Source organism: Phyllostomus hastatus, unplaced genomic scaffold (genome assembly GCF_019186645.2).
Source record: "Phyllostomus hastatus isolate PE091 unplaced genomic scaffold, TTU_PhHast_1.1 phas_contig_86, whole genome shotgun sequence".
NCBI lineage: Eukaryota > Metazoa > Chordata > Mammalia > Chiroptera > Phyllostomidae > Phyllostomus > Phyllostomus hastatus.
The window spans coordinates 29,735,124-29,756,166 of NW_025333977.1; the positions used below are offsets into that span (position 1 = coordinate 29,735,124).

The 21,043-nt window shown below is 34.9% G+C and overlaps 1 protein-coding gene and 1 pseudogene across 1 annotated transcript in view; one reads left to right on the forward strand and one right to left on the reverse strand.

Annotated features, from left to right (window-relative positions):
* Positions 1 to 21,043, reverse strand: part of CCDC39 (coiled-coil domain containing 39) — a 48,429-nt gene that overhangs the window by 2,748 nt on the left and 24,638 nt on the right. The window contains exons 12-19 of the mRNA XM_045850904.1: positions 18,143 to 18,280; positions 13,162 to 13,370; positions 6,796 to 6,919; positions 1,985 to 2,144; positions 1,511 to 1,617; positions 699 to 839; positions 383 to 559; positions 159 to 244 (exon numbers count right to left, since the gene is read on the reverse strand). Coding sequence (XP_045706860.1) covers positions 159 to 244; positions 383 to 559; positions 699 to 839; positions 1,511 to 1,617; positions 1,985 to 2,144; positions 6,796 to 6,919; positions 13,162 to 13,370; positions 18,143 to 18,280 — 1,142 coding nt within the window. The remainder of the gene's footprint in view (positions 1 to 158; positions 245 to 382; positions 560 to 698; positions 840 to 1,510; positions 1,618 to 1,984; positions 2,145 to 6,795; positions 6,920 to 13,161; positions 13,371 to 18,142; positions 18,281 to 21,043) is intronic.
* Positions 2,703 to 2,802, forward strand: LOC123827593 (annotated as a pseudogene).

Genomic DNA, 21,043 nt, shown 5'->3' on the forward strand with positions numbered 1-21,043 from the left:
GTTGCTCTGCTGACTGCTTCTATGTCTGTGACACTGACATAGGCAGGTGGATAAGGATGAGGAGAGCACAGGCAGATCGAACCACTGTGGCAATATGGAAGTGGCTGGCTTGACTAAGGGTAGCAGTTAAGGAGACGGTTTTTGAACCTTCCACTTACCTTGCTGATGACAGTGAAGTCTGCGAAGATGATCTAGAACTCTGACGACTGCCTCTAGTACTAGCTGTAGGTAGTTCTAAACCATTCTGGAAGAATATTCAATAGTAATCATTAGTACCACTGCATTTTAGAAGGAGAATATTTTTTATTAGATTTCACTTTGATGAATGCCATAAATTATTTTCATGAAGTGTTTAAGAAATTCCAGAAGGTACAGTTACTACCTGTCGAAAGTATGTTTGAAGGATAACATAGATCTCAGCATTTTCTGTGACATTAACCAACATTCCATCAATGGTCTTGTGAAACTCTTTCAGTTCGCGAAGGTTGATGTCTTCTTCTTCTAGTGTTTTATCTTTTGTGTCTCTCAAAATACGGATTTCCTTGGTGAGTTTTGCACACTGTTGGTCGACAGTAGTTAGTTACATAACCTGTTTTTCAGAACTTAATATTAAATGGACAAAGGAGGATTCGGGCTTACCATTTGGAACTTCAAAAAATGTAAATATGACAGGTCAGTGTTTTTTACAATATCAATACCTGTTTAGTTACTCTCTCTAATTTTGGCTTCTGCTCCTCAATTTCTTTACTCAGTTGAAGTGAATAAGCCTGCTTCTCTGATAATTTTTCTTTGACATTATCTGTTAAATGTCCTACAACTTCTGAAGTATTTTCCATGGTCTGCAGAAAATAAAGTATTAAAATACCAGAATCAAAATAAGTTTTATAACTTGCCATTTGTCAAGTATCCATTTAATTTTAATATATTTACTTTTGTATATACTATATGTAATATACATAATGGTTTTGTGGATTAAGTTTTGTAATTCTGGAGAGTCTTGTTATGGTACTTGGAAAAATAACTCGAAAACTATTGACTGCATACAGCTTTCAGAAGTTCACAATTTATCTGTTCCTTCAACTTTATTGGCAAAAAAGAATCTAAATTTTATGTAGTCTGCTACCAGGCACCTTGTTTTCTCTTTCATTGATGTGCTTTAGTAACTTCTTTGTACTAGATTATTTTTATCTTTCAGTTTCTTTTTGTTTTATGGAGCAATCTTTAAGGTGATTTTTAAGGAATTAAGTGAAAAGTACATTAAATAAAAGAGGAATACATTATAATTAACTAGCAGCGATTCATCAACTAACAGGTGATGATCAGGAGTCCATCTTGTGCTCTCCACTGGGATTTTAACTAATGCTTTAATTGCTTATTTTTTCTCATTTAAATGAGATATCTCTTACTATTTTCTAAAAAATTATCTTTGTACAAGATAACAAGAAAGTAGATGTAATAATAATAACAGGTGACTTATATAGGGCTTACTACTAAGGCTTATAGAATTTACCTGGATATCTTCCTGTAGCTCTCTGATTTGTCTTTGTTTGTATCTGTATTTTTCATCAGCAGCTCTTTTCTGTTCTTCTAGTTGGGTTTTTAGTTCATACTCATCACCTAGAATTTACAGAATTTTAAAATGTTTACTGTGTAGAAAGTGGTCAAAGTCTTACACGTACTAATTAAAGTTCTAATACTTTTTTCTAATGAAACGTTAAATTCCTTATGTCTACTTATTGAAAAGCAGTATGGCAATATGTAGTAGAGCCACTCTTGTTTAGTCAACACAAAGCAGCTAATGTGCTGCTCTCTTCTGCATATTGGAAGTGAATCCCTTAGAGAAGTGATATGCTGTATCATTAGAACTAATAATGGAAATTACACCTGAGCACTTATTTTTGGGGAGAGGGGTTCCGACTCACTCAAACATAACTCTACACCTTTAATTGCATATATTCATTTAAAAATGTTAATTCCTACATACTAGATGGAGTCACTTTTTTAAAAGATTGTTTGTAGTTGTTGTTGCAACTGTTCAGCACTTGCAAGGTGTTTTCTAGAGCATAGATTTCTTTTTCAGCCTTGTTGATCTTAGCATCCAAACTGTCACCTTCCCTTTGAAGTTCTTCTTTTTCTTGAGCGGCCTATAAAATACAGAATGATTAAATAAAAGTATTTCTCATGGGGGAAAATGTCTGTTTTCAGGGAGGAAATAGTTAGCTCACAACAATACCAGTTTGCCTTGAGGTCCACATAAAGCACCATTTATTTCTTTCACTTGATTTACAGTAGAAGATCAAATCCTCAAGGCCATCAAAATACATACAGCACATAGGATACAAAACCAATGGAAATGTAGCAACTAACCAAAGCTTACATAAAACTCTCCAACACAAATTACCAAAAAGTTAAGCAGGTATAAACTTCACTGAGAAAGAAAATAGAGTTAACTAGATGGAGGCTTCAGAGGGGATATCAAATAGAATGTATTATTTCTGGCCTAAAAGAGGCTTGGGAACACTTTCTCATTTTATATCTTAGAAAGGAGTAAAAGAGATTAGGCAAGGTGCACCTAGGAAAGTAAAGCTTATTTCCAACCAAGTGTGTGTGTGTGTGTGTGTGTGTGTGTGTGTGTGAGAGAGAGAGAGAGAGAAGTAGTATTTCAACATTTTTGAGCAATTAGTAATGCTAAAATTAGAGAACTTACTACAGTAGCACATACTAAAGCAAACAATACAGAGAAGGTTAGCATGGCACTTACGCAAGAATGACATACAAATTTGAGAAGTGTTTCATATTTTTCAAAGGAAAAATACTTAACAATTCAACTTAAATGAAGTACCTCAAGTAGTCAAAATCATGGAAACAGTAGAGTGCCAGAGGGATGTGGGGAGCTATTGTCAAATGGGTTCACTTTCAGTTTTACAAGGTGAAACAGTCCTGGAGATTGGTGGTGGTGATATGCCACAACAACATGAATATACTTAATACTGTTGAATTGCACACTTAAAATTGTTAAAAGACAAACTTTATATTTTATCACACTTTAAATTTTTTTAAATTAGAGAAAGATGAATGTGGCTAGGGAAAAAAATGAAGTTTTATAAATTGCCAAAAACCAGGAATCCCCCAGTGAGTGGACATACTCGGTGACTTTTCCCATCTTACTGTTGTCACCGGGCTGGGCTCTTGTAGGGTTGTACCCAAACAACCCCAGAGAACTTCTCCAAGTAAGGGCTAATGGGGATAGCATGTATATGTATTTAAAAGTACCCCAAACTCATGGTTAGTTAAAATCAGCTAATAATTTCATTTGTTAATATATTCAAATCCTAGTTGTATGTATTTAAACCAGCATATAGTCATTGGGAAAAAAATATTGGTAATGTTTCAATTTTAAAGTTTTCACCATTTGAACTGTTTCCTTACAAAGACTAAGAGGAAACTGAAAATGGAATTTGCGAAAGACGCCAGTCCTTCATTGGGTACTCATCATATTTTTCAGTCAGGCTCTTACGAGTCAAACACCAAAAGGTACAAGGGTGGGTAAAAGGGAAAACAAAGCCACGTGTGCCCCAATAGACATAAACCTATTGTAGGACCAAAAGTGAGGGCTTTTGAAATCCTAACCCCCAATACTTCAATAGTGACCTTATTTGAAAATAGGGTCTTTGCAAATGTAAAGTTATCACGAGGTTGTTAGGGTGGGCCCTAATTCCATATGACTGCTGTCCTAATAAAAATGGGGTATTTAGACAGACATTAACAGGGAAGACTGAAGAGATGGGAAAGTGCCATGTGAAAATGAAGGCAGAGATCATGGTAAGGCTTCCAGAAGCCAGTGAACACCAAACATCAGCAAACCACTGAAAGCATAAAACAGCCTCCAGAGCCCTCAGGAGGAACCAACCCTGCTGACACTTTCATCTCTGACTTCTAGCCTCCAGGACTGTAAGACAATGAACTCCTGCAGTTTAAACTGCCTGGTTTGTAATTTGTTTTGGCAGCTCTAGCAAAGCAATACAAGGGATCAGCAAACTGTATGTAAAGGATGAGATGATACATATTTTAGGCTTTATGGACCGTTCCATCTTTGTCAAAATTATTCATACCAAATACACTGCTGCTATAGCATAAATACAGCCATAGATAATATATTAACTGAATGAGGCAATATATTGGATGTCTGAAAAAAGTGGGCAGCATTTGGCCCAGAATCTATAGTTGGTGTATACACTGAAATACAACATGAGGACACAGAACAGTGGTTAGCACTGTGACTAAATTTCTCTTCCTCAGTGATTTTATATTATATATTTATTTATATATATTTATAAATATGTAGATAAAAATCCATCTTTCCTGATAGAGATATATACATATATATCTGATCATGTATATAATATATATATCATATATATATGATATATATATATCGCCATCAGGAAAGATCAACTTGGGGGGAATGTAAAGGATATAACGAAGGGAAGGAATCTTGATCTAACTAAATTTACAACAAATGTACACCACATTCAAAAACAAAAATGACAGTTAACTTCTAATGGCAAGTTTAAGTTTTTTCCCAGTGGTGAACTGCTGAACAAACTATTTTCAAAGAGTCAAAAATTATGCTTGTACTAATATAAAATCAGCATGTGTCAAAGATTTTATTCAACTCAAGGAACCAGTAAGATGTTCAGGCAAGTTCAAAAGGAGAATTGAACAGATTTAATATAGAGTCAGAAATGCTGAAATAAATTTGCTTATAGATGTAAACATACATTCTTATGGCAATAAAATATAATGCTTGTGTTACCTTTCCTACAGAGTATAAGTCAGTTGTACTTCTACTAGCCAAAATTCATTTGCATTGTGGACAAGAATTATGCTTTAATAATTAGTTTTCTACAAGTTAACATCTATCCCTACAGAGTTATCACATAGATCCGTAGAGACCCTGTTGAAGATGTACCTTCCTACAGAATCAGATAATCCTTGGAGGGCCCACAGAAAAGGCCAAGTCTGCAGTCACCATGCAGTGGCATCACTGCACACCCACTGAGTGCTTTTCCCAATTTTCAGGCCATGGATAATTTTTCTCAACATAAGATACAGTGAGTTCAGTTATAAAGAAAGCTTTATTTTTACATATCTGGCACATGTGAACTGTTAAGCACAAAATGTGTAAGTATACTATACAATGAAAAATGTGAATAACCGGTAAGCTGTAGACCCTGGAGAAGGTGAAGTGTGAAGTGTGGTGTCAGGAAATGGAAAAGTGTAGGATAGCCTTGATTCATTTAACATGCTGACATTTATTCAGCACCTTCACTGTGAGCAAAAGGAATATTCTTCCTCATAAAATGTGCCTGTTTTCCTGAGAATTGGATTATTATTACTAATCATAACTATGATAGCTAACATTTATTGAGGGCTCATTTTGTCTCAAGCACTGTCTTCAGAGCTTATATACTTTTTCTCACTCTTACAACAAAAGTAATTATTACCCTCATTTTGCAAGTGAGGAAACTAAGGCTCCAAGTGGTTAAATGACTTACTCAAGGTCACCTACATAGTGATAGAATCAAAATATGGACAAAGATTACTCTAACACTAGTGCTGTTAGGTAACTCATCACAGTCCTTGGTATCTCGAGAACCTTAGGACCTGCAACATCTAACTTCCCAATGCTTTACAAACTAGAGCCTACCTCTCACTCCTGGGGAACCCTCAGACCCTGAAAAGAGGAAAGTCCTGTTAATATTGGGCAGAACCCTGAGGTACTACAGCCTGATGAGTTATAAAAAGGGTTTGACAGCTGGGACTCATTTCTCATACAGATCAGGTAGAATTTCCTGAGGCAAAGTGGCAGGGTGTCTCACTTAGCATATGATAGGAGCACCCTCAAGTACTACAGTAAGAAACTTGGCAGATTATGTAAGACAAGTCAAAAGGGAGGGAACATCCCCAAGGGCCAGTCTCTAAAGGTGAGAATTGGGAGATCTGCCTGCTCCTATGCACGTATGAGACAGGAAGAATGAGTTAAAGTCACCATTTTCATTCCTCCTTCATGGTGTTTTGAATATCTTCCTCGACTTCTCTGTAAAGGAAAGCACACCTGTTCAGGGTATTTTTTACATGAGGAGATAAATAGGAAGGGAATTACATCCAATTCCTAATCACTTCTAAATTTTCCATATGGGTTCCTTGGTGAAGACAACCATGAGATGGCAGACAGCTCCCAAATACCAGAAAGAACGTGACAGATTCACCTGCTTAGTTGTCTCCCACCTAATATGAAGGTAAAGGGACAGCCTCTTCTCCTCTGTCAATATCTGCCACACCAGGACTGCAATGGAGTATAAGGTTTCAGAAGTGGTGTGACTGAAAGTGGTGATAAGGTCGAGGGGGTGTGGCCATGTGAGTCAGTGTCTATAGTGAAATAAAAGCTTTGAGCCTGAGGTGTTGAAGAGATGTGACATACACCCTGAGTGATAGTATGTCTCAGGGTAAAAGAGATTATAAATCTTGAATAAATGAGAGTAAATGACAGGACACAAAGATGGTCAAAAAACAGTGTCAATGGGTAATCCAGACCTCTCTTTGACCTCACAGACTGGAGGTATATAAAACTAACACTGCTTTACTATTTCCATTAGCAACTCATGTTTTTTGGCCCTCGTTGAGTGCAATAGCTATGAAAGTGCTATAAAGTTTGAAATTTCATGGCAAAAAAAAAATGCTGCTTTGGTTGTTAATGAAGAAAGGATACTTCATTCTATCAATTAAGAGTACCTTTATTACATAATAGGTCTGTGTGTTCTCCTCTTCTCCTTCAGGGGGCAGCATAACAACAGTAAGAATTTCATATCTATTCTTCAGTTTATCAATTTTACTTAGCCGCTCATGAAACTCAGCACTAATATGGGAAGAAAAAAAAATTAAACACTGGAAAACAAACACTTTTTTAAAGGAGTATAACGTTCTTATAGGAGACATTTGTGTTTGTGTTACTACTGTTTTGAGATTAAATATGTTCTCACTTTTCAGTTTTGTAATTCAGTGTGAAAGGCCTCAGATTTCACCCTGTCTGAAAGGTAACTAGTTAGCCTGCCACACTTTTGTGGGTGCTGGCCCTCAGAAGATTCCTGGGTCAGAGGAAAAGAGCTTCCTGTTTACATTGGTTCCCCTTGCTCCCAAGTTACCATGCTGGTGAGGAGGAGCTCAAAGGAATGCTGCACAACTGAGCAACCTCAAGCTTAGGTAATCTAAATATTTTATTATAGAAAATAAGCAAGCATACCTAACTTTTGCTCCAGAGGGAGATAATCATTACCTCTGGATTCTGAGGCTGTTCTCTGTCCAAACTTCTTTTAAATAGTAATCTAATTTTAATGCAAATCAAAACCACAATGAGATATCACCTCAACCCATTAGGAAAGTTACTATCAAGGAAACAAGAAATAAAGTATTAGCAAAAATGTGAAAAAAATGAAACCCCTAAGCACTGCTGGTGGGACTGTAAAATGGTGAAACCACTATGGAAAACAAAAAATTAAAAATAGAACTACTATGTGATCCAGCAATCACACTTCTGTGTATACACCCTAGAGAACTGAAAGAGGTTCTTGAAGAGATGTCTGCACAGCAGTGTTCACAGCAGCATTATTTACAATAGTCAGGTGAAGGCAACCCAAATGTCCATAGACAGATGAACGGATAAACCAAATGTATATACATACAGTGAAATATTAGCCTTAAAAAGTAAATGTCACATGTTACATGAATGAACCTTGAGGACATTATGCTAAGTAAAATAAGCCAGTCACAAAAACACAAATATTGTATAATTCCACTTATATAAGGTATCTAAAGTAGTCCAATTCATACAAACAGAAACAGTGGTGATTACCAAGGGCTGCAGGGAGGGGTAAAGGGCGAGTTATTTAATATTATGTGTTTTTCTGCAATTTAAAAAAAAAGTCTAGTATGGGAGTAAAAGATAGAAAATTGTACTGCAACAACAATTAAAATAAAAAATATTTTTAAAAAAGTCTAGAACAGGACAGTGTCTCTCCTTGGCAGGCATGCAGAAACATGAGAAACTCATAGTTTACATTCTTAAATCTGCTGGTTAAGTTTTTCTCTTTATTCCAGTAAATTTATATTTTATGAGCTATTTTCTAACTTATTTTATAACAATACTAATAATGCCAATATATGCATGGCAACATAGAGGGTGATGCATTTGCCTGCTACACTGCATGAGAGTGAGCCATCCAACCATGGTGAAAGGGAATCTTCCACCTACCAGTTTTCCCACTGCTAAAGAAAGTTGATGCTAAAACATACTAATATCAAAAGTTAAGTTTTGCTTGTTTTTAAGTATCACTGTTGTTTCATCAGAAAATATTTATACATCCTTTATGTGATTATAAAAGACAATGTTTGTTGGCCCTCCAGCTTAAGACTGTTCTCTGAGCAAAATATATTTCTCCTCCTTCCTAAAATGAAAAAGAGCAAAAAGAGCACAAATATATTTCTCCTCCTTCCTAAGATTGAAAAGACTAAAAGAAAAAAAAATCACAGCTTTGGGAATAAGAAAGATAAAATTTTTTCATAAATTCATGAAAAAAATGGAAAACAAATTGGATACTAGATTCTATTGACAGGAAGAACAGAGATACACACAGATTAATGCAGAAATAACAGCCATTTTTCAGCAAAGAAGTCTGGAGAAAATCAAAACTCAGAAATAAATAAAAAGAGAAAAAGTGATCTCTGAAGCTATTATCAAGGTAATTAAGAAAAGAATTGCCCAGAGAATATTTGGGCCACTCCTCTCAAAGTATACAGAAATGTTGTCAGGAATTATCTGTGATCTAATAACCCCCCTCCCTCGGACTACCAGAGTGCTAGCATTGTATGTTGGAGCTGGGCGGGGGAGGGGGGGGGAAGCATGTCATTCTAGGCCTCCATAAGAGTGGAAGTTAATTAAGAAAGAAAGGCAGCTCTACACAGGAATGAAACAATGTGTTCATTGCCCAGAATGAGCCTCTTTAGGGGCAGACTAGCCCAGAGCCTACAAGCAGCCTCCCATTTAGAGTAGAAACCTGCTGGTGGAAGAGATCTTCCTAAATGCAGAAGAAACCGATAGCAGATCACTAACTCCATCACCGTGATTATCATCTAAGAAATTTTAAGTAAATATAACAGAAAGCCTAGGACCACCAGACATTTATGGAAAGTAAACAGCATGAATAAAAAGAACAAAATGAACAATGATAGAAAGACACTATGAGAAACAAAGATAATGCACTGGACAGAAGAGAACTTGCAGAATATTCTAATTAGTATCCTCTGAAAGATGAGAGGATATTGCATCCAAAAATACCCATTAAATAAGAATGGACTGCCATGAAAAGGACCAATGAAGGAACACATTTGCAAATAATTTGCTCTTTTAAATTTCACTTATTTATTTTTAATTACAAATATATTAGGTTCAGGTGTGCAACATAGTGATTAGACATTTATATAACTAGTGAAGAAAAAGATGAAATTAGAGATATGGAAGAAGAAAGGGAGGGAACAGGGGGGAAACAGAAAAGGGGATAGGGGAAGAGAAAATGAAGATACCTTAAAAAGTGGAATAAAGAGAACAGAAAACTTAAAATGAGAGAAAAATGGAGGAATCTGGAAGTGAAGGCTGATCTAAGAAAACCAATATCCACTAAAAACAAGCAACAAATAGTTGAATAGAGTAAGATGTGAGGAAAAAAATTAAAGAAGTAATAGCAAAGGCCCTGGCTGGTGTGGCTCAGTGGATTGGGCACTGGCCTGTGAACCAAACAAAGGGTTGCTGGGACGATTCCCAGTCAGGGCACATGCCTGGGTTGCAGGCCAGGTCCCCACTGGGGGCATGGAAGAGGCAACCACACACTGATGTTTCTCTCCCTCTCTTTCTCCCTCCCTTCCCCTCTCTCTAAAAATAAATATAATAATAAAAAAAAAGTAATAGCAAAGTATTTCCCTGACCCAAAGAAAGACTTCAATGAAGTAATTGAAAGAGCTCATAAAGGGTCAAACAAGAAAAATGAAAAAAGATGGAACGCCCAGACATGTAAGGAAAACTCAAAAACCCGAAGACAAAAAGATTGTCCCATGCTTCCAGAAAGAAAACAAAAACCAGGTTCCCTACAAAATAAAATAAATTAGCCTGAAATCAGACCTCTTGTAAACAACACTATAATCTAGAAGAATATGAAACAATGCTTTCCAAGTTCAACTAATTCAAATAAGGAGTAGAACATATTTATTCTACTGTATGTTTTAAACATGCAAGGACTCAAATTTCAGAAAACATCAATACTGAAAAACAAATTCAGAACATATTCCAGAGAAATTAAATGGAAATCTAAGAAAATAGGATGACAAAGGATACACGAAAGAATATTCAACCAAGAAACAAAGTAAAATATATAGCTAGATTGAAATCATGGGGGGACAATTGGCTGAACAGTTCAAAGCAAGTTATAAAAAAGCACCTCTTTTAAAAATAGAGACATAACATGAAGAACAGTCCCTGAAGTGATAATCAGTGATTTCAACAATGCATGAAAGATAGAGATAGGAAAGGCAGCAATAAAAAATGCTAAAACTCTTAACCTATTTTTGGGAAGGGAAAAATAATAGAACTGAATTAATCTTTAAGCATTCACAGGAATATAGGAAGATTAAAGTTTTTTTAATTGAAGAATAACCAACAAAATAATTAAAATTAGAATATTTATGCTCCAAACAATAAAAGAGAAATACAAAACTGAGTGAAATCAATGAAAATAATGGAAAGACAAAAATACCTACCATATGACCCATATATTCCACTTCTAGATATTTACCCAAGAGAAAAGAAAGCAGATGCTGATACCAACAACACAAATGTTCATAGCAGCTTTATCTGTAATAGCTAAAAACTGGAAACAATTCAAATGTTTGTCACAGGTGAATGTACAAATCAGTCAGGACTGATGTACACAGTGGAATATTATTGCTCTGCAATAAGGAGCTGGGTGTCTGCCTGCCTCCTGTTTGTGTACAGCTTATGCACAAAGAATGGCTTGTGCATTTTTAAATGCAAAGTGGTTCGAAAAGATGAAAAAAATTATAGTTTATGAAAAATGAAAATTCTATGAAATTAAAATTCCAGTGTCCATAAAGTTGTTTTTGGAACACAGCCATAGTGCTCATTTATTTGCATATTGTCTATGCCTGCTTTTCCTCTACAATGGAAGAATTAAGTTGTTGCAACAGGGACCATATGGCCTGCAAAACCTACAATATTTAGTATCTGGTCCTTATAGAAAATTGTGTGGGATGCAGCCATGTAATAAAGGGGATTGTTTTAGCCTTCAAATTGAAAAATTAATTAGCATCTATCTTAAGAAGTTAGAAAAAGGAAATCAAAATAAGCCCATAAAAGCAGAAGAAAAATAATAAAATAAATGTGAGAGCAACAACTGATAAAATAGAAAATAAATTCAAAATAGGAAAAAATCAAGATTTGATTTTTTTAAGAAAATTAATAAGCATCTATCTTAAGTTAGAAAAAGGAAATCAAAATAAGCTCATAAAAGCAGAAGAAAAAATAAACGTGAGAGCAACAATTGATAAAATAGAAAATAAATTCAAAATAGGAAAAAAATCAAGATTTGATTTTTTTAAAGAGCAATAAAATTCATTATTTGCAAGACTCATCCCACCCAACAAAGATGTAATTCGAATTAGGAATGAAACACTAGAAATAGTGCAGCTATGAAATAAAATACCATGAACAATTTTATGGCAGTCACTTTGAAAAGTAGAGGAAATGGAAAATTTTTCCTAGGGAAATATATAATTTACCAAAACTGATTCAAGAAGAAGTACAAAATCAGCAACAACAAATAAAATAAACCAACAGTTGAAAATCCTCCTCACAAGGCTCCAAGCCTCCAGTGGCTTTATCAATGAGGTCTTTGAAAAAATCCTATTTACAAACTTATCCAGTACAGAAAAATAAGAAATACAGAAAAAATAATTTTACAGAAGTAGACATAACTGTAATAGCCTTATAACTTGGAAGGGCTGTAGAGAGAGAATTGTGAACATAGATGAAAAATTATAAAAACTATTACCCCCCAAAACCAGATATATACAAAATACAATATGTGATAGACAAACTACATTTATTCCAGAAACATAAGGTTGTTTAACTTTGAAAAATCAATCAGTACATTTAATTATATTAACCTATTGATGGAGATATATATCAATGAATGCAGAAAAAGCGTATAATAAAATTCAACATCGACTTCAGATAAAACAATCTCTAGACAAAGAATGAAAATATGTAGGAGTGCCCTTACTATTATAAAGAGCAGCTCAAAACCGTTCACCACAGTAAACTTTATACCTAATGATAAAGCAATGAAAACTTTCCCGCTGACTTCAGGAACAAGACAAGGGTGCCTGTGATCACCACTGCTGGTCAGCAGTGAGCTGAAGGCTGGATAACAAGGGCAACGGTGCAAAGGAAAGAAAAGTTATACAGATCGAAAAGGAAGACAAAAAATTGTTATTTGCAAATGATTGAGTAAAACACATGAAAATTACAATCTAGATCAATTACTAGAATTAATAAGAGTTTAAGCAAGGTTGCTGGATACTTATTATACAGGAATCAACTGTATTTTTACATACCAGCAAGATAACACTGACAGTATTATTAAAAAATTTAACATGTAAACAGAGTAAATCGTATAAAAGATATGCAAAATCTCTAGGGAAAATTTACTGAAGTAAACAGTTATTCAGTATCCATAAGGGAAAACACGTTAATGAACCCTTACACAAACCATAGAAAAAAAGTCAATTCCAAGGGAATTAATGGTCTTAATGTAAAAGGGAGAATCTAAAGAATGAGGAGTTAACCAAAGGAAAGAAGAAAAAGCATAGATTTATGGCTAAAATACATCCCATGTATTATAGGAAAAGGCTTTTCAGATGATTAAGGAAAAGATGGACATTGAAAGTGGTAGAGTAGAGGGAGGAGTCAGTTATTCTGACATCACCCTTTTCTTTTCAAAATTCATTAGCAATATGTGAAAATTCTACTTATACCTTATGTTTTGCCGTTCTTGATCAGCAAATCTTATTTGTGATGCAAGCATTGTTTTGTGAACCTTAATTTCTTCAGTTCGTTCTTCCATTGCTGTGTGCAATTGCTGTGTTCTTTTTTCCAGAGAAAGAACTTCTTCTGCTTTACTGTGAAGCATTTCACGAGTACGTTTAACTTGAAGTTTTAAAAGATTATCTTCTATCATCAAATCCTGTCAACATAACAACATTGTTAAATGTTGAAATAATTATTTTTATACCTAAACAAAATATTTTTTATTATTGATACATAAGTCGTACTTGAAAATATAACAATTTCTAATTTGACTGTTGACCAAGATATATCAATAGGGTTAAATTTAGATTGCTGAGCCATGACTCTGGTTTTCCTTTTTCTTTTCCATTCTTTCCTTTTCATTTATTTAAAAACATAAAAACAAATTGTGGCTATTCTAAGTCTTTTATTATAATTCAATCTTAAATTCAAGTTTTGCTTTAAAAAAATGAAAACTTAAAATATCCCGAAAATGTACTTAAAAAGTCCTTATAAATGAGCACTTTTATACTCTAGCTAATTCTCATAAAACACTGTGTATATAAATTGTCATTTTAAAGCTATTCTATCATGAGTAGAAAACTGGTAAAGATTACACAGATAATTTTCAGAATAAAAATCCCAGAAACAAATGCTCCAGAATACAAGATTTTACTATTTCAAAAATACAGTTTTTCACACAGTTGCAGAAAAGATTGTATCCCTACATTTCATATGCATCAAAAATAAATTCTGGATAAATGAAAAAAAATAATCAAAGAGAAAAAAACAATGTAGCTACTAGAAAGAGTAAACATTTGTTTGACTTTTAGTGTGACAAAGAACTTTTAAGTACTGAAATTATACAGGGAAAAGCACTTAAATGTTTGATGTTTTAAAGGTTTTTATTGTCAACTATTTCAAAAAATTCAAGAGGAGGGAAGGCTCCCAAGTTCATTTTATGAGGCCAGCATTATCCTAATTCCCAAACCAGATAAAGACACTATAAAAAATGAAAATTGTAGGCCATTATCCCTGATGGGCACAGATATTAAAATCCTCAACAAAATATTAGTAAACCAAATATAGCAATACATCAGAAAGATCATACATCATGATCAGTAGGATTTATTCTGGGAATGCAAGGTTGGTACAATACTCACAAATCAATAAATGTGATACACCACATAAACAAAATGAAAGATAAGAACCATACAATCCTATCAATAGATGTATAAAAAGCATTTGATAAAATCCAGCATCCATTTATGATAAAAGTGGGGGAACACACCTAAATATTATAAGGCCGTATATGATGAACCCACTGTCAGCATCATACTCAATGGGCAAACACTATGAGTGTTCCCCTTAAGACTGGGAATAAGACCAGGATGTCCGCTTTCACCTCTCTTATTTAAATAGTACTAGAAGTCCAAACCATAGCAATCAGATAAGAAGAAGAAATAAAACACATCCAAATTGGAAAGAAAGAAGTAAAACTGTCTTTATTTGCAGATGACATGATATTGTACATAGAGAACCTTAAAGATTTCACCAATAAACTACTAAAACTGAGAAATTCAGTAAAGTATCAGGATACAAAAGTAATATCCAGAAATCTGTTGCATTTTTATATGCAAATAATGAACTATCAGAAAGGGAAATTAAGGAAAAAAATCCCATTCACAATTACTTCAAAAAGAATAAAATACCACTCTGGCTGATGTGACTCAGTGGATTGAGAACTGAACCTGTGAACCAAAGAGTCACCGGTTCAATACCCGGTGAGGGCACATGCCTGGGTTGCAGGCCAGATCCCCAGTGCACACAAGAGGCAACCACACATTGATGTATCTCTCCCTCCCTTTCTCTCTTCTCCTCTCTCTAAAAATAAGTAAAATCTTTTAAAAAATGATAAAATACTTAGGAATAAACCTAACCAAGGATGTAAAAGACCTGCACTTGGAAAATTGTAAGACACTGAAGAAAGAAATTGAGGAAGATACAAATAAGTGGAAGCACATATCATGTTCATGAATAAGACTAATTAACATCATTAAAATGTTCATGCTACCCAAAGCAATCTATAGATTCAACACACTTCCTAGCAAGATACCAATAATGTATTTCACAGAACTAGAACAAATTTTTCAAAAAATTATATGGAACTACAAAAGGCCCCACAAAGCAATAGCCATCCTGAGAAAGAAGAACAAAGTTGGAGGAATCACACTACCTAACATCAAACTGTACTATAAGGCCACAGTAATTAAATAGCATGGTCCTGGCATAAGCAGACACCTATATCAATGGAACAGAACAGAGAGTTCAGAAATAAACTCACACCATCATAGTCAATTAATATTGGACAGACAAAGCAAGCACATACAATGGGCTAAAGATAATTTATTCAATAAATGGTTTTGGGAAAATTGGATAGATATGTGCAGAAAAATGAAACCAGACTATCTTCTTACACCACACACAAGAATAAATTCAAAATGAATCAAAGACTTAAATGTTAGACCCAGAACCATGAAATTTCTAGAAGAAAATATAGGCAATAAAGTCTCAGACATTGTAACAATATTTTTTCTGCTATATCTTCTCAGGCAAGGGAAACAAAAGAAAAAATTAACAAATGTGACTGTATCAAACTAAAAAGTTGTTGCACAGCAAAGGAAACCATCAACAAAACAAAAACACAACCCACTGAATGTGAGAACATATTCTCCTATACATCTGATAAGGGGTTAATATACACATTCATAATGAACTTATAAAATCAAGACCAAAAAAGAAGCAATCCATATAAAAAATTGGCAAAGGATCTGAATAGACACTTCTCCAAAGAGGACATACAAATGGCCAGTAGACATATGAAAAGATGCTCAATGTCACTAATCATCAGAGAAATGCAAATTAAAACCACAATGACATATCACCTCACACCTGTCAGAATGGCTATCATCAATACATCAAAAAACAACAAGTGACAATGAGGATGTGGAGAAAGGGGAACTCCTTTACACTTTTGTTGGGAATGCAGGTTGATGCACCACTGTGGAAAGCACTATAGAGATACCTCAAGGAATTAAAAATGTGACTGCCTTATGATCCAGTGATTCCACTTCTGGGAATACATTTTAAAAAAAACACTAATTTGAAAGTACATAAGCACCCCTATGTTCACTCCAGTGTTATTTACCATCACCAAGATATGGAAGCAGCCCAACTGTCCATCAGTAGATGAGTAGATAAAACAACTATGGAACCTTTACACAATGGAATACTACTTGGCCATAAAAAAGAAGAAAATTTTACCCTTTGCAACAGCATGAATGAACCTGGAGAACATTATGCTAAGTGAAATAAGCCAGTCTGAGAAAGAGAAATACCATATGATTTCACTCAGATATGGAATCTAATGAACAAACTGAACTAACAAGCAAAACAGAGACAGACTCATAGAGAACAAGATTATAGCTATGGGGATGGGGGATTAAGGAGTGGAGGGATGGAGGAAAAAGGACTCATGGACACAAACAACAGTGTGCTAGTTGAAGGGTTGAGGAAGGAATAAAGGGGATAAATAGTAGTGGAAAAAACACATTAAAATTGAAATTTTATATACAGGATCTGGCAGAAGAAAGGCTTGCTTCAGTATGGTTGGTAGGGTATGTGAATATCTCACACCAGATGGACAGAAATTTGAACATTTCACTAAAATTGTTATATGGTATGCTTGAGTGCAATATTGTTATGTTATAAAATTACATGCTTATGATTTTGTAAAAAAAGATTTTGGCCCCGGCTGGTGTTGCTTAGTGAATTGAGTGCCTGCCTATGAACCAAAGAGTCACCATTCGCAGTCAGGGTACCCTGGGTTGCAGGCCAGGGTCCCAGTGGGAGGCACACAAGAGGCAAGCACACATTGATGTTTCTGTCCCTCTCTTTCTCCCTTACCCTCTGTCTAAAAATAAATAAATAGAATCTTTTAAAAAAGATTTTGTAATAAAATGGGCTGTTATTTGTGTCAGACCCTATATTAAAAAACTGAATAAAAATTTAAAGACAAATGGAAAAATATTGGCACTATTTATGACACAGTTAATATTTTTACACATGAAAATCTTTTGCAAAGCAATTTAAAAATATAAACTTAAATGGAAATATGGGCCAAGAACATAAACTAGAAATTCAAAAAGAAAAATTATGGAACATAGTATAATAAAAAATGTTTTAAACATTTTTATTTAAACATAAATATTTTAAATTTTATGTAATATTTAAACATAAGATGTTTCAAAATGTCACCAATTTCTAAAATGCAGACTGACACAGCGAGATACCATGTTGGACCATAAAACTGACAACAGTGTTATGAACTGTAATATCTAGCTTTGGGGTGGTGAGTAAAAGAGAATGCCTACACACTGTTACTGGAAGCTTTGATTTAACCCTCTCGAAGACAATTTGGCTTAAAAATAGTTTCAAGACACTGAAAATATTCATTTTTTTGAACTTTAATTATAGAGTTAGAGATTTATCTTAAGGAACTAATTGAACAACTGTGTGAAGATGTATGTGCATAGAACATAATACTATTGGAGTTGCCAAACATTGGAAACAAACACAAATCTAAAAAATAGGAGGTGACTAAATAAATTACAGTGACTTCATGCAATAGACTGTAGGAAGACTCCAAAAATATTTTAAGGATATGTAATATCTTGAAAATGTACAATATGTTAATCAATTTTAAATATGATATATAGCCAATATTCTTTAAGACTCAGAAGAAATAATATACTTTTACACTGTTTATCTTGTACATAATAACTTCAGTGACTTACTGTGCTCTTTGTAATTTGCTAATTTTAAATTTTTCTATAATTAGCATGAAAACATGAGGTTTTTAATATTGTATACAGTAGGATTTTACTGCACCTGTTTAAAAGCTTTAACTTTATTGAGTTCTTTCTCAGATCTATCATTGAAAAGGTTTAGTTCATTCATTTTGTTCATGAGGGACTCTTTTTCATCACCGTTTTTACTGTTTGATTTCTTGACAAAGTAAAGATCATTCTGTAAAAAGGAAAAAAGGTATATAAATATAATTTTAAATAACAATATTAAACATCTTACATTAAGTTACTTGCTCCATTAAATATAATAATCAGATTTTTAAAAACCTTATTCTTCATGCTCTAACATCCCTAATATAATACACATGGATATTCACATAATTTTTTTCATTTTTATCATCAACTGATGATAGCTTAAGTATATATGGTTATTGTTCAACCTGAATTTTTAGGTGATCACCAAATGAGAGGAGGGAGCCCAAGCTTTGGTTCAATACATGGTTCACCTTCTAGAGTTCATTTTTTGATTCAACCCAAGTCCCAGAAAGTAAAAACATTAACTGTATGAAAAAGAATATGGTCTTGGCTAACAGTACAAGCTCTGGAATCAGACGATAACAAAAACTGCTTCCTTAGGGTGTTGTGAGGATCAAAGAAGCTACTGGCAAAAAGTATGCACAAAAGCATTTGAAAGCTCATGTATCATTCATTATTATTAAATCATATATTGCTGGACAGAAAAATGCAAGATCTAACTCCATAGGATGCATAAATGGGTTGTACATATATAGATACCAGTTTTCCAGCTTTATAGCAGTTTGTATCCACCCTGAACCCAGAACAAGGTTTGTGCTCTTAGCTCCTCTGGGTACCTAAAGCAACAACTTTCTAGTTTTAAGATGTGGCGCTCTTGCACGCGCTTTCTCTCTCTCTCTCTCTCTCTCTCTTCTCCCCACCTCTCTCTCTTTTTCTTTCTCACTTCCTCTCTACCTTCTTCCTTCCCTCCTGTCTTTCTCATTGCCTGCATGTCTCTGAAGTATCAAGACTCAGGACTGCAGCAAGACAGTAAGAAGAGGAATTTTGCATAAATATATTATTTTATAAAACTTTAAGAAAAAAATAAATTTAAGGTGAATTTCAACCAGAAGAAATTAATTTCTGTTATGCAAAATAGGACATGGAGTGGCATGGGAGAGGGAATGAAGAATGACTTTATAATCTGATGCTGCTATTGAGAGCAACCTTCATTAGAAGGGTGATTGGCTTCAATATCTTTTAAAAATTCACTTGTATTTCTGTTTATCTCTCTATTAAACTCAGAGTTAGGATAGGTATAGTACTAACCCACTATATAATGAACAGAGCCCCAGGAGAGATAAAGGGGGACCAGCAGATGGTCCCACAGCAATGCAGACATAAGGGTCAAGAAACACGTCCAGGTACCGGCTCACCTTCTTATGTTTCTGTAGCATTAGTATTTTCATACTCTATATAATTAAAACAATACCATTTACTGGGTACCTGCCAAAAAGCACTGTATTAAGAAATAAATTGTTTCTAATTCTCCCAAACTCCCTAAAATAATATTCACTTTTTTTCCATTTAATAGATGAATAAACTACAGCTCAGAAAAGTTAAAACAGGAGTGATATAACCTTCACATTCAAAACTAATCCAGTTCTGTTTCCAAAACACGTGGTCTTTTCTACTAAACCAAGGAAACCATTAAAAATATATTTCATCAGGCTACTACAAACCAAAGTTTTGTCATCATAAAATAAAATGTGTTTGATGTAAAAAAGATTAACAACTCCCTTTCTACTTTGTTAGCCCTAAAGGAGTTCAGGGCAATTCTTCTCACAGCCACTAGAGGACACTCATCACTAGTCCTTCCCAGCTGTTTAAGAAAACATTTAAACCATGCTGAGTTCTCATCCATTCAAGCCCATGCTCTCACTCCTTCACTCTTACTCTTCAATTAAATTTTAACATAGGTATTCTATAGGTTCCACTAACATACGTTTTTATATTGCCATAAATATTTAATATACCTAGTTTCACCTTGAGAATAATGTTTGAGACTTCTGGCCAAAATGGAGGCATAGGTAGACACACTGTGCCTCCTCCCACAACCAAAAGAAGGACAACAAATTTAAAGACAAAAAACAACCAGAACTGCCAGAGAATTGAACTGTATGGAAGTCCAACAACCAAGGAGTTAAAGAAACATCCATTCAGACCTGTAGGAGGGCGGAGACAGGCAGCTGGGCAGAGAGGACTTGCCACAAGGTGGCGCCTGGCAAACCCAGCGAGGTGGCAGATCGTGAAGCGGGCAGTCCCACATTCATGTGCACATAAACCCGGAAGAACAACTGGGGAGTGGGACAGACTACGCAACCCAGGGTCCCAGCACAGGGAAATAAAGTCTCAAACCACCAATTGAACACAATTGTGGGGGCTGAGGCAGCAGCAGGAGGAGAAACTCCCAGCCTCACAGGAGAGTCCATTGGAGAGACCCACAGGGTCCTAGAACGTACACAAACCCACCCACCCGGGAATCTCACCAGAAGGGCCCAGTTTGTGTGTGGGAAGTGGGGGAAGTGACTGAAATCTGGCAGAGAGCTGAGCAAGCACCATTGTTCCGTCTCAGACCCCTCCCTCACATACAGGGTCACAACGCAGAGACTGAGTTGCCCCCCTGCAGGTGAACACCTAAGGCTCCGCCCCTTACTATGTAACAGGTACGTCCACACCCCTCCAAAAAATGGCCCAAATGAAAGAACAGATCAAAGCTCCAGAAAAAAAAATACAGAAAAAGCTCCAGAAAAAACTAAGTGATAAAGAGATAGCCAACCTATCAGATGCACAGTTCAGAACACTGGTAATCAGGATGCTCACAGAATTGGTTGAATTTGGTCACAAATTAGATAAAAAAAAATGAAGGCTACACTAAGTGAAATAAAGGAAAAGGTACAGGATAGCA